The 13,142-nt window shown below is 42.1% G+C and overlaps 2 protein-coding genes across 6 annotated transcripts; both read right to left on the reverse strand.

The window, feature by feature from the left end:
* Positions 1-174: 174 nt before the first annotated feature.
* Positions 175-4,096, reverse strand: zdhhc12b (zDHHC palmitoyltransferase 12b). Of its 2 annotated transcripts, none has more exons than XM_019272189.2 (5): positions 3,534-4,096; positions 3,298-3,437; positions 2,648-2,740; positions 1,183-1,352; positions 175-1,098 (listed from the first exon to the last, which is right to left on the reverse strand). In XM_019272189.2, exons 1-5 carry the CDS (start codon positions 3,628-3,630, stop codon positions 783-785), a joined length of 816 nt encoding a protein of 271 aa, XP_019127734.1. In that variant the 5' UTR covers positions 3,631-4,096; the 3' UTR covers positions 175-782. The 2 variants fall into 2 exon arrangements, with proteins under 2 accessions (XP_019127734.1, XP_010750282.1); XM_010751980.3 differs by having other exon boundaries at positions 1,183-1,349; positions 3,534-4,094.
* A 580-nt stretch (positions 4,097-4,676) lies between these two features.
* uap1l1 (UDP-N-acetylglucosamine pyrophosphorylase 1 like 1) lies at positions 4,677-10,937 on the reverse strand. Of its 4 annotated transcripts, none has more exons than XM_010751976.3 (10): positions 10,245-10,937; positions 7,997-8,201; positions 7,207-7,382; positions 6,922-7,094; positions 6,469-6,662; positions 6,053-6,193; positions 5,748-5,966; positions 5,537-5,659; positions 5,173-5,239; positions 4,677-5,026 (listed from the first exon to the last, which is right to left on the reverse strand). In XM_010751976.3, the coding sequence occupies exons 1-10, from the start codon at positions 10,522-10,524 to the stop codon at positions 4,940-4,942; spliced, it is 1,665 nt and encodes a 554-aa protein (XP_010750278.1). In that variant the 5' UTR covers positions 10,525-10,937; the 3' UTR covers positions 4,677-4,939. The 4 variants fall into 4 exon arrangements, with proteins under 4 accessions (XP_010750278.1, XP_010750279.1, XP_010750280.1 ...); XM_010751977.3 differs by having other exon boundaries at positions 5,781-5,966; positions 10,245-10,936; XM_010751978.3 differs by lacking the exon at positions 5,537-5,659 and having other exon boundaries at positions 10,245-10,926.
* Positions 10,938-13,142: the final 2,205 nt, after the last annotated feature.

Here is a 13,142-nt window from a genome sequence, read left to right on the forward strand (position 1 = left end):
TACACATGTTCACACCATAGTTTAAAATATACAGTTTTCAATATTAGCAAAAAAAATTGATTTGTCATCTCTCAGATTTGTTTTCCTCTGACAAAAGTTGTTGAAGCCAGTGGACCCTGTAAAACTTTTGTGCAGAATAAATATGACTCAGCAATTTATGACATGAAACGAGAAGAGAATGAAACTTTGTATTAAACAACAAACATACCAATTTATTTCAAAATCCTCAGACTGTGACAGTTCATCACATGCACCTAAAACAAGTCTGATCCAAAAAGAAAAAATTCAGAGTTCATTAACAGTCAGAACCAGCAGTACTTCAAACATGTAATTACTGCCCACATCAATGATTGAGTGGAGGATGCAGGCATGAGGGTCAAGTGGGACGTGGGTGCCTAAACAAAGAGTCTGGACGGTAAAGTGCAGACAGACAGGTGCCCGTCTCAGGGTAATGTTATACTTGAATGGTTGTAAACGATTGTTAGAATAAGGGCTGTGTTGTCCACAAAGAGATACTTTGTCACTAAGAGGATGGACTTCATTCTGAGGGTATATGGGACAACTTGTAGTCTCCTGACAGCCACTTAGGGAGAGGAGGAGAAACAGGAAATGTGCACTGCAAGCAAACAAAGAAAAAAACAAATGTGCAACAAATGTTGCAGAGTCATGCCTCTACAAAGGTAAACTGCACACAAGGATAGCTTATATCCCAACTTTGTGGTCAAGTGTGTGATCCCTAAATCCAGAAAGGTTCTTCATGGGTTACTCCTTGTCATGCGCTCCTAGACTTGGTCGCTGCCCTCCCTGAAGTACACCTGTTCCCACACCACCGTGCCCCACACGCAGAAGAAACCCCAAAGGTTGTGGAAGGTGCCGCGGTCAAAGGGGTTTTCGTCAGCGCCGCAGTGTTTGAGGTAGGAGATGCGGTGGCGCGACATGAACTCCCAGGTGGTGGTGTTGAGGGAAACCAGGTAGAGGTGAGAGCCGAGCAGGAGCAGCACAACCAGCGAGAGCAGGGCCACCAGCACGGCCACGGCCAGCAGCATGCCATTGGTACGCAGCCATAGCTGCCAGGTGGGCGCATAGTTGAAACCCGTCCTGAGGAAACAAGTGGGGAAAGAATCGTTCAGCTGCTGCGTCAATGTACCGGCAGACGTGATTGGTGACAGTGTTTGTACTCACCAGGCGATGTGCAGCCCCCACAGCAGCACCAGCAGCTGGATGGCCAGGTAAAGCACAAACCAGCGGTGGTTCCTCTCACCGACACAGTTCTCGATCCAGGGGCAGTGATGGTCGTAACGTCGGACACAGTGCTGACACGTCTGGCAGTGCTTTGATCTCATTGGCTGCTGCTTGGAATGAAGATCATTGTATTCAGAGGAAACATGAATAGAAAACAGACATTTGTGTTGTGTGGAGCGGAGCATTAAGTTTTAGTGCCAGGTTGGATCTGAGCCAGTGTTGTGTGAAGTGGATTTTGACCAGTGGTATGAAACAAATTGCTGCTGCTCATCGACCCTGAAAAAATTAGTTGTGATGAGATATCTGAGCCACAGTGGAGAGTGTGTTACAGTGCCTCTCTACACTGGGTTACAGTTCTCTTTTATTAACCATCTGTTCAGGCAGAGAGACAACATGCAGGGAGCTGAAGAGATCTTTCTGTGCTCTCTCAACCACGAGTCCATCCATTCATGGAGAAAGCTGAGGCCCATTTCACAGCCACTGTAGTTTCTACTACGTGCTGGGAACAGGAGGATGAGGCGAGGTGGTCGCAATAAGCCCCACAGAATCCTACACCCTGGACCTTTAACTGGTTTGGATGTTAAAGAAATAAAGTCAAAGACAACTCACAGACATATGTTACAGAGACCTGACTGCATCATATGATGTTTGTGTTCAGAGGTGCTACAGGTGTGTAACACAGAACATGTGCTGCTTAGCAACCTATGTTATTCTATACCACTGACAAGTACTGTAGCACTTCAAGTGTCACATTTCAGTCAGAGAGCTACACTGACACCACAGGAAGTTGACAAACACCATGTCCACAAACAATCTATCAATCAAACTCAAAGTTCATGACTGAACCTCTGAACAACCTGTCTGTCATCTGTGAGATGAAAGCCCTGCAGAAGGCTAGTAAGTGGACCTTGAGTTTCCTCAGTCAGGACCGAACCTTCACACTTTAATAGAGTGACATGCTGACAGTGTGAGATCAAGCATAGAAATCTACTGAAAATAAAGTTGGTTTAAAAATGTTTGTAAAAAATTGCAACACATACTGTACACATTAATCACAAACATGAACATGTTGCAATCATTTAGATGCAGCCACCTCGCCTTGTTTACACAGTTAATTGTAATCTGATCTAATTATTAATTCATCTAATCTTATCTAATTAATTGTTTATGTAAACTGGCCAACAACAGAAAACAAGTGTAATCTGAGTGACGTGTGCCTGAACATGCTGAACCTTGTCTGCTTGCTGAATAGAAAGTACTCAAATCAAGTACTCAAGTACTCATGCCCGTCCCTTGTGCACATGTGGTGATAAACACATAAACAGACTTTTGCGTCACACATCGTGCCCTCTCTTTTAGAAGTGTGCCAACACATGGTGGTGTGTGTTGACGCGGTGCACCTTACCTGCAGCAGACAGTGGCCACAGCGGCGCTGTCGCAGGGATTTAGTGGTGGGTGGAATCATGTCCTGCTGCTCCTCAGTCACTCCCAGCGTGAACTGACACAACACATGAGACAGACTGGTGAGGGAAGCCAAGCCACTGCCCGTCACTTCAAGCTTTTATCATGAACTGCTGTGTGTGCTCATTTACACTCCTAAACCTGTCATCTCACCATCTAACTTAGACTGCACACACACACTCCTCATCACAAGCTGTTTATCGGTCTAAATGAAGTAGCCAAACATTATTACAGACTCCATTCTCCATCATACTGTAAACACAAACCACTGACGATATCAGGTGACTCCTTATATTACACAAGTGTTTACCTGGCATACATGTGCACTGGCTACAAAACAGCAATGCATTACATGCATGCAGCACAATGCCATGAAGAAGCAGTAAGAGAAAACCAGTGAATGTCTCTCAGGTCAATAAGTTAAGTCCATCCTTTTTTATTTAGATTTTTTAATCCACTATGCCAGAACATAAAGACATGTCCAGCCTTTGTTTTAACTTGCCTTTACACATCATATATGCTCCTCTGGCTCCTGATTCCAACCATTTTGACAAAGATTTTGACCAGGTGTGTAATGACAGAAACAGTAATTACCTGTAAGTCGCTGTCTTCAGACAGGATGAAGCCCGGGTCCATCAGAGAAACAGCGAAATAGAGCAATACCGACACTAGCACCAGCAGGACGAAGAGCACAGGCTGGACGAGCTGGCCTGTCTCCTCCTGCTTCCTCAGCTCTTCAACCAAAACATTACATGGAACATTACATTACACGTAATCTCCGACTTTGAGCTAAACACAGTGCACTTCTAAAAGGTGTTATGATGACTTACGTGTATCATGTAGGAAGAGTATCAACGTTATGACCCATGTCAGAATCACATGAGCTGTTCTCACCAGAAAGCCTGAGCCGAACACATTTTTGAACATGGTCGCAGCATGTCAGAGCATCCCGCGCGGCTTCAGGTGGAGCAGCACGATCACTCTCAGCGTCAGTCAGGACAGTGCGCGTGCTACCAGCCACCAGCCAACGGATAAATTATATCCCGCGCTCTAAAAACAAAAACAGTTGATGTCACCGCTCGCGAGGCGTCCTGACACACAGCCAGCTAACGGTGGTGTCGTCAGAGAATTAACGTTATGTGACGTTATGTTCCGACCGTCTGCGCTACCCTGCGGCGTTACCTTGTTTGTTTCGCCTGACCGAGACAAACACTGAATTACAATTACGTCGACAAATATAATACTTAACAACTCTACCGAGTGAGACTCCGCAGGTCAAACGCAATACAAACCAAATACAAACAAACGCTTCGAATGCATTGTTTTTTGTTGTTGTCGTCCCTGTACAGTCTCTGCTGTGATTGGCCAGCGTTGGTCACGAGACAGTTCAGGATAGGGGGGCCGGGAGGGACAATAAGTATCATGGACGTGTAATAGAGGAATATGTTTGTAGAAAATGGGATTTATATTATAACAATGAGTATATTATTAAGAATGCCAGGGAGTTAAAACTGGAAATAAACTGATGTTGATAAGGCGACATTATTGCTCATTTCACTGTTTATTTTCATTGTATTTTTAAATGAAACAGTTGATATTTGACACTGTGCAGTAGTCTTTGGATCCAAAGGTACAGATCTACTTTTACATGTGCCACAGTAAATGCTTTATGTTTCATCTTCCATTTGATATTGACAGCCTTTTAGTTTACAGCTCCACAGCTAAGCCTGTCTATGGAAACTGTGGGTTTACATGACTTTATGTGGCTTAGCAGATATTAGTATGATGTTCTGGAATAAAACATTGACACCCAGTTATTTACATGTCTTTCAAAATGATCATAAAATATTATCATACTTATCCCGAAACAGTTGAAAATTAGTTCTTGGACCCTTTAAATGCATTAACATTAATCTTTATATAAATTAAAGAGGTAGCAGAGTAAAATGAATTTACTGGGAGAGGACACAAAGTGAGGTATTTCATTATCCTTATTTATTTTAAAGTTCTCCTCAATAAAGAGACAATTACATGATATGCATAAAATGACATGATCTGATCTAATATGATATGATATGATATGATATGATATGATATGATGTTCATTTACAGTCCAAAATGAATTTAAATAATAGTGATATTTTTGGGTCTATCCAGGCTAGTCATCTCCATTCTGTACTCCACTGCTCTGAAATCTCTGCTGCCATCTCTCAGTCCTCTGTTACAGTGAGAATTGTTACTGAGCCTGCAGCTCTTTGGCCCTTTTTTCATCCAGAATGAAAGGAGTTGGCAGAGTCCTCCCTCCCAGCAGTTTCTCCAGCCCCTGGCAAAGGAAGCAAGGTTACATTACAGCGATATATTTAGTCAATTAGAAAGGGATAATTCTCAAGGTAAAAGAATGAAAATGACAGTGCTGAAAATGATTCTTTATGTTTTGATACATGAACATGAACATGAATCTTCCCTCACCTCTCCAAAGTAAGAGACGAGTGGTGAAATTTCCCATTGAGTAGGAGGACTGTCTCCTGCTGATGCACTGGAGGGGGAAAAAAACACATATTTCAGATTTCGAGGATAGGTTTCTAATATAACCCTCAGAAGCTCATATGCACATTGAAAGAGTTATTGTGTAATCACTGTGATCATCAGAGGGAGATATCCACTTGACTCAGACTCTGTTTGCTTTGGCTCAATTTAGAATAGATTTTTACACAGAACAAAAACTTTTGGATTTTGTCATTTCTAACAGTGTTGTCCCATTAGGACCGGGCCAAAGCAGAAAACAATAATCTTTTCTTGAATATCAGGCGTATATTTTCATTTTTAAACTGACCATGAAGAAGATTCTGGATACACCAGACCAGCACTGAGAGGCTCAGGAAGAATGTCTATCACCAGACTAGTAGAATTCTCACAGCAGACTTTTTTCATGTATTTGGTTCCACCTGTGCTTTTCCTGCTATGACAAGTCAAATGCTGTGAAAAAGATCTATTCTGTTTCCAACTAATTCACTTTCAGTTCAAGTTCTGACATTATCTCTCACCGCAGGCTGTATATCAGAAGATTTTCCTCTGACCTGGCTGCAGGAGGAAGAGTATTCCCATGTTCATCCAGCAGCGTGGCTCCTGCAGCCATCGCCCAGCGACAGTGCTGAGCCAGCAAAGAGTTTCTGGCCGTGGTGGGGGTGTCTGTGGCTGCTCCGTCTGCATTCTTCAGGGGGGAAAACTCATCCTCCCTCACAACCTCAAACACAACAAAGTTCCTTCCAAAAACAGAAAGTAAATAATTTAATAAGCTATAAACACACTATGTTAAGACTTCAGGTGTTGTGAAACAGCACATCACTACCTTGAGAATGGAAACACATCAAAAACAAACTTCTCCATCTTTATGCCATTGGGTTTGGTGGGTTTGACATGATTGCCACATGAGTCCACAAAGGGCACTTTCTTGAGTGCAACATGTTGTTTCAGCTGGTCTTTAAATTTCCTGCAAGATGAAAAAGTAAGAAATCAAAGGCATTTTTACAGCACCGAACAACAAAGGAACAAAGGTGATACGTATATATAGAATTTATCCTCTGTGGCCATGAATTTATACAGCAGTGTCAGAATCTGACCATTCATTACCTCCACCAGGGGGGTTATGTTTGCATAACTAAAGTGAATAGTGTGCCGTGACTAAAACATATAACGACACAGACAACCACCTCAAATTCAGTGTGTCTAATTACTCCCATGCTGTGTGTGTGTGAAGTCTCTTACTCTGCTACATCCTGCAGGAAGGCTCTGGTAAATAAGTGATTGCAAATGTTTCCAGCACTGTACACCAACTCTCCACCAGGTCCTCGAAGCTCAGCCGTCTGTGGCTGGAACTCACTGTACTCCACCACCTGGGAGACACCTTGAACCTTGCAAACCACCCCCACAGGCTCTGCGGGGTAGGCCTTCTCCACCACCTGACACATGATAGACATGAAAGGCAGAAGGAAACAAGAAGTCACAATATGGACTTTATCTCTTTACAGATTTGATTTTGTTCTAAAGTTATAAACACTAGTTCTAGATTGGACCTTTCATCTTTTCCTTCACACTAGGAAGGAGGCGGGTTACAATCAGATCTTTAATCGGCCCACTAACAGAAATGTAAAAAGGACTTCTCCCGTCTCCAGACATGAGATATCAATCTTTTATATTTACTGGATGATATTACTCCACCTTGGCTCCACAGTCAGCCCCTCTGCTCACACAGAACCCAATGAACACAGGGTCGGCCATCTTGACCAGGATGTTGTCCACACAGTACACATGCAGGTACTCCACTCCCCTCTTCTTCATGTCCTCCAGCACCTTGTTGTCCACCAACGCTTGGTACAGACCGCCATTCCCATCTGGCAGAGGGTGGAGAGGTTTGGAAACACGGCTCATTACCTCAAACTATCCTCAACGCACATCAGTGGATATTTGTGTCTAGATGTTCTGGAGGAGCTGATGTGCACCTACCTGGGGCCATGGCTATCTTCCCTTTACCCTGCAGGATCACCTTTCCATCAAAGGTCACTGCTGGGATCATCCTTTGCTCGAACATGACGATGTTTGATGGATCCAGATCAAAGTAGTTGTTCTCCTTGAAGAACTTCTTAGTGGGAGCCAGAGTGAACTCACTGGTCATTATGTACCTGAAGAGTTGCAGCAGTACAGAAAAGAGCTATCATCATTAAACTTCTCTAACCTTAATTACAGAGCCAAAAGACATGTTTATTTTCTTTTAAGTGGCGATAATCAATATTTTTATATCAACAATGAATAGCATGTATATTGTATGTCAGTCGTAGTGAGAAACCCACAAATAATAATAATAATAATAATAATAATAATAATAATAATAATAATAATAATAGAGTAAGTATTGGACTTAGATATGCCAGGTGAACAGAAACACGGCATCAAATGAATGTTCATGTTGCTCTGCCTGCTGGATGTGGAAATAAGCAATTGGTTCCTAGCAAGTTCACCATAATAACTTCAGACAGTGTAAATTTTTCAGTAAGTGCCAAAAGCTGCAGTTCCTCGAACAACGCTTTGCCCAGCGTGGTAAGAGTGTCATCATGGATACTACGTCCATGTTTTATACAGTCTATGGTTTACAGCTTGTTTTTACTGCCACCTAGTGGCAAAAAAAAACAGTACCAGTTTAACTGTGGCAGTAATTCACAGGTTTTATAGTGCATTAAACTCATATGTCTGGGAGTTTCTATCACCTTGTGTCAGCAGTGATGGAGGAAGGTCTTACCATGGAACGGTGCATTTGCAGCCATGCTTTCTGTTGGACAGCTCCTGGATTTTGTGAATACGCTCTGCCTGGATTTGATACAAGGTTTTACCACTTGGTAGCCCAACATTGTACATCCCTTTGGGATACTGAACACCAAGACGGGTCCCCTGACCACCGGCCAAGAGCAGAACTCCAACTCGACTCTGTGAGATTTGCAGTAGCCCTGTTGAAACAGAGTGGCGCCATGGGCAGTAGCACAATGCATATAAGTGAATTTGACCTGGCCTACATAGCACGCTGTATGAAACCTTTCATAAAACTTTACAGTCTAGCATTTAACATTTAATGTGCTGCAGCTGTCATAATGCTGAGGTAGAGTTTTTCAGTAGAATAAAGAGACAAGTTGTGATTAAATGTTTTAGATCAGCTGTAAATGTAAATGTAGTTAGAGTTACAAAGAGGCAAATCTGTGTTTCACAAGAAAAAGTAATGATTTGAGATCAGTCAGAAAAATAAATTACTTCTAAATCTTTAAATATTTTTTGACTTGAGCACCACTGTTCTCACCACTGATTCAGCCCATTTATAACTTAAACTTTCTGCTGACAATTTCAAGTCTCAACAGTATAAAGATATGTTTGTTTAAGCTGGAACTGTCACACCCACACAGGTATTTTCACTTGAGTGGGGTGAATAGGGAACATTACGTCTGCGCAGGTTAACTTTATGTGTTGCTGCAACTGTAAATACAGATTGATTTAAAGACCCTGCACTGCAGTGATAACATAATGTTGACAAATAAAGCAGACATATGTGATGGGTTTATCTCAAACCTGTGCTCACACACTGGTATCGTTTGGAAAATGGTCCGTCGATCGTCAATGGTGGAAGAAGTACTGAAGTACCAGAATCAAGAAATTGACTTAAAGTACTTATTCTTCAGAAATAAAAGGCTCCTGTGACAGTGACTATTAGAATTTATAATACTGATGCACTTTATAACTACTTTATACAGTTTAGCCCAGTGGTTCCTAACCTAGAGTTGGGTCCCTCCAACGGGTCACAAGATTAATCTGAGGGGTCATGGTGATTTGTGGGTTCTACTTTCAGTTTTTGACTTTTATTATTTTTTGTGATATATTGGATATTTGGTCCTGAGAGAGTTGTTTAAACGAAACCATCTGATATGTTTGGAGTCCGTGGGGTGGAACTGCTAGAACACCACAAACAAGTGAAAAATACGTAACCTCTGGTTTAATCTTTAACAAAGCCTTATATTTCAAAAATAAGAAACATGTTTGAATGTTAAATATTAAAAGGGATGGATAACTTGCTGTCATATCTGTGCTGTAGTACATCCTGCAAAGTTTGGCTTTAGGCCCTATTTAGAATAAATCACTGCCGCAGGGTTTGTACAGCTGTGTGTGTGAACAAAACCACTGATCTCTCTCTTCCTCTCTCTCTCTCCCCCTCTCTCTCCCCCTCTGTCTCCCCCTCTGTCTCTAACTCTCTCTCTCTCTCTCTCTCTCTCTCCTCTATCTATCTATCTATCTATCTATCTATCTATATATATAACCACTGGACATAAACCAAAGAAACATGTTATAGCATATAGGCTGTGAGTCGGAGAGATTTAGAAGCTAGTTCATGAAATAAACATGGCCAGAACAGAACAGGTTTCAGAGTTTAGTCCATGAACTCCACCTGGAATCACGCTCAGTTTCAGACTCAGGTTGTGTTTCTCCAAAAGTTGAATATGACTCAACTTCTCCTCTGCAGGTAGCTGTGTTTTTCTGGACACCTCTCCTGTGGCCCACACTGAACACAGTACCTCCATTTAAATGAATGAGAAAAACCTGTATTTAACCGCCTCTGGATTTGGTGTGAATCTGGTTTTAGGCATAATAATATGCAGATTTATAGTTAAGACAAAGTAGTGCCAAGGGAAAGTGGTGAGAATATGCTAAGCAAACACTAAGCATAGACCTAACCTTTGTTATGTGTCTGAAACATGTTTTTCTGCTGACCCTGTGCACTACTTCTGTGACAACCCTCTGAATGACATCAAGTATGAAATACTTGAGTAAATACACACACACACTTTACACACACACTTTACATCAGTGACTGATGGCCATGTTACATGTAGAGGTGCGTTTGTGTTCAGACAAACTCCATGTTGTTATTCCCCACTTCTCTTTACTTCACCCCTTTAAGCAAAGTTTCTTGCAGATTACCGTAATCCCCCTAAAACGCGCCCACTCACCTTCATTTTCCCACTCTGCCAGACAGCTTTTGTCACTTTTCCTCACACTGCCGATGGACTCTGGAGGTACAGGCTGTATGTGTTGATCCAGGTTGGCGGACGGGGAGTCTGCAGCCCTCACAGCTCCCTCGCAGTGATCCTTCAGCCCCTTTAGGTCCAGCTGAGACAGCTCCTGGAGGAAAGTGTCCCTGTCTTCCTCACAAAGCTCCGACCAGAACTGCAGGACGTGAGGCTGTCCTGCGCTCTCTAATCTCTGCTTCAGCTGCTCAAAGGAAAGCATTGTGTGTCTCGGGAACGAAGCTAAAGCAGAATACAGATGCACATATCAGCGCTGTGGTCCGGGGCAGGCTGTAGGTGATGGAGCAGTGTGGTAGTTCGCAGGAAATGACTGTGTGTCATGAGCAACTCGTGACTGCAGCCCTGGGATCTAAACAAGGATCCTGTGGTGAAAACACACATAGAACAGGATATAGAGTTGCAGCCGAGTGACACACGTCTTTATGCTGTCTCAGGACTACAGCAACAAAACATGTCTGAAATATCTCCGTTAAAAACAGGCGTTTGGGCGACTTCCTGTCTGTCAGCAACAAGTCCAGCCTGTCGACTCAGCGTCTGTCTGTTAGTCCTGAAAGTACCGCCAATTAAAACCTATTTAAACCTGTTAGAAACTACTGCTATATTATATGTACATACGCTATATTCAACCGCGTATTTAACGTCCACTGTGCTTACATGAGCACGTTTCTTCTTCTTTTTTTTCTTCCTTGCAGTTGTAAGTTAGTTGAGCTGCACAGACACATTCTTAAAATTTCACACTTATCGTTCGTACCAATAACATTTAATGTGTATTTAGTTTCAACTCAAATATAATAAATAGATAATTTAAAGGTCCCATTGGCAACTTTGAGATCAATACTTGTTATTAGCGACACCAGTGGTCATAATGTGAACTGCAGTTAGAGTTTAGTCAGCATGTTCATGAGCCTCTATCAAAACACTAACATGACACACACACAGACTAAACACTGAAAAAGAAAAGGAATTGTAATCATATTTAGAATAATGTTACTCTGTAACATTCTTATATTATGTTACAGATATAAAAAATTGGATGACCTACAATTTTCTGACAATTCAGACAAAACTGAAGTTCTTGTAATTTGACCCAAACACCTCAGAAACTCTTTCCAGAGGCTTAGTTACTTTAGATGGGATCACCCTGGCCTCCAGCTCCACTGTAAAGAATCTTGGAGTTGTTTTTTATTTATCAGGATTTGTCCTTTAATGTCCACGACTTCAGAATTTTTTAAGTCGACACTAATATGATGAAAGTCGACTCAACGTCGACTAGCCGTCACAGTCCTGCTCAGTCACAGTTTTCGTTTTTCGGTCCTGGTTTGCGTGCAGGAACACGAGCGCATCTACGTGCGCTGGGTGAAGGCTCGCCCGCTGTCGCGTGATGGTATTACAGGCGAGTGAAAAAATCCTCTCGCTTGTCGCTGGGACAGCCAGGTAACGTTTACCTAAGGGCTGCAGTACCGGGATCAGCTGTTCCACCAGCTCCGGTGGCAGCTGGCACCGGAAATGCCACTACTAGCTGCCGCTGCCACGAAATGAGCCAGCCCTCTCTCGATTAGCGACTAGTCGACGTCAAGCTCTAAACGTCATTGTGGCGTAGTGAAGTCGACTAGTCGACTAGTCTGTACAACCCCTAATGTCCACATAAAATACATTTTAAGGACTGCATTCTTCCACTTACATTGCAAAAATCAGACGCATCGTTTCCCATGTGGATGCAGAAAAACTAGTCCACGCATTTGTTACTTCTAGGCTGGACTATTGTAACTCTTTCTTATCAGGCTGCTCCAAGTCTCTTAGGATTTTGCAGCTAATTCAGAATGCTGCTGCGCATGTTCTGACAAGAACCAAGATCAGAGATCATATTTCTCCCATTTTGGCTTCCTTGCACTGGCTAACTGTTAAATCTAAATTAGAATTTAAAATTCTTCTCCTCACATACAAAGCTCTTCATGGTCAGGCACCATCATAGTACCTTACTACCCCTCTAGAACACTACGCTCTCAGAATGCATGGTTCCTTGTGGTTCCCTTAGTCTCCAAAAGCAGATTGGGAGCTTTCTGATAGAGCTTATAGTTAGGGCTGGCTCAGGTCATGCCTTAGTTATTCTGCTATAGGACTAGACTGCCGGGGGACTTCAAATGGTGCACTGGGCTCCTGCTGTGCATCTGTGTCTCTCTCTGTCTCTCTCTATTTATCTATCTAATTGAATTATGTTTTATTTTGACCTCTGGTTCCAACATACTAACCTTTTTTTTTTTTTTTTAAAAAGCCATTTTGGATAAAAGTGTCAGCTAAATGATTCAGTGTAAAAATGTAACATTTGCCAGTCACATCATCAGCTAACACCAGAACCAATGACAGTAGGCCAGACCCCTGGCAGCCACAGCCAAGTTAGCTTGTGATAATGTTAGTGAGTAGCCAAGCTAAGGTTAACACTAGAACCAGTCAAAATGACCCCCTGGCGTTTTCAAACGCAAACTCTTTCAAAATAAAATTCTTACATATCTCAGTTCATGACTTTTTCTAAAATGGGTTTATTAATCATCTAGTGAATTATGAAGGATTTGGGATAGAAAAAAAATATGATCATTTATACCTAAAACCTTGACAACATTCTGGAACATGACAACATTCATCTACGTTCCAACTTCCTTCAAACAGACAACAATCTATAATATGCCAACATCCTGTAACATAACATTCCGGAACATGACAACATTCTACAATATTCCAATATCGTGGAAAATGACAATATTACAGAAATTCTAAACATTCAAGAACATGACAACATTCCGGAACTTCCAAACATTCTAGGAC

Source organism: Larimichthys crocea, chromosome I (genome assembly GCF_000972845.2).
Source record: "Larimichthys crocea isolate SSNF chromosome I, L_crocea_2.0, whole genome shotgun sequence".
NCBI classification, from domain to species: Eukaryota; Metazoa; Chordata; class Actinopteri; family Sciaenidae; genus Larimichthys; species Larimichthys crocea.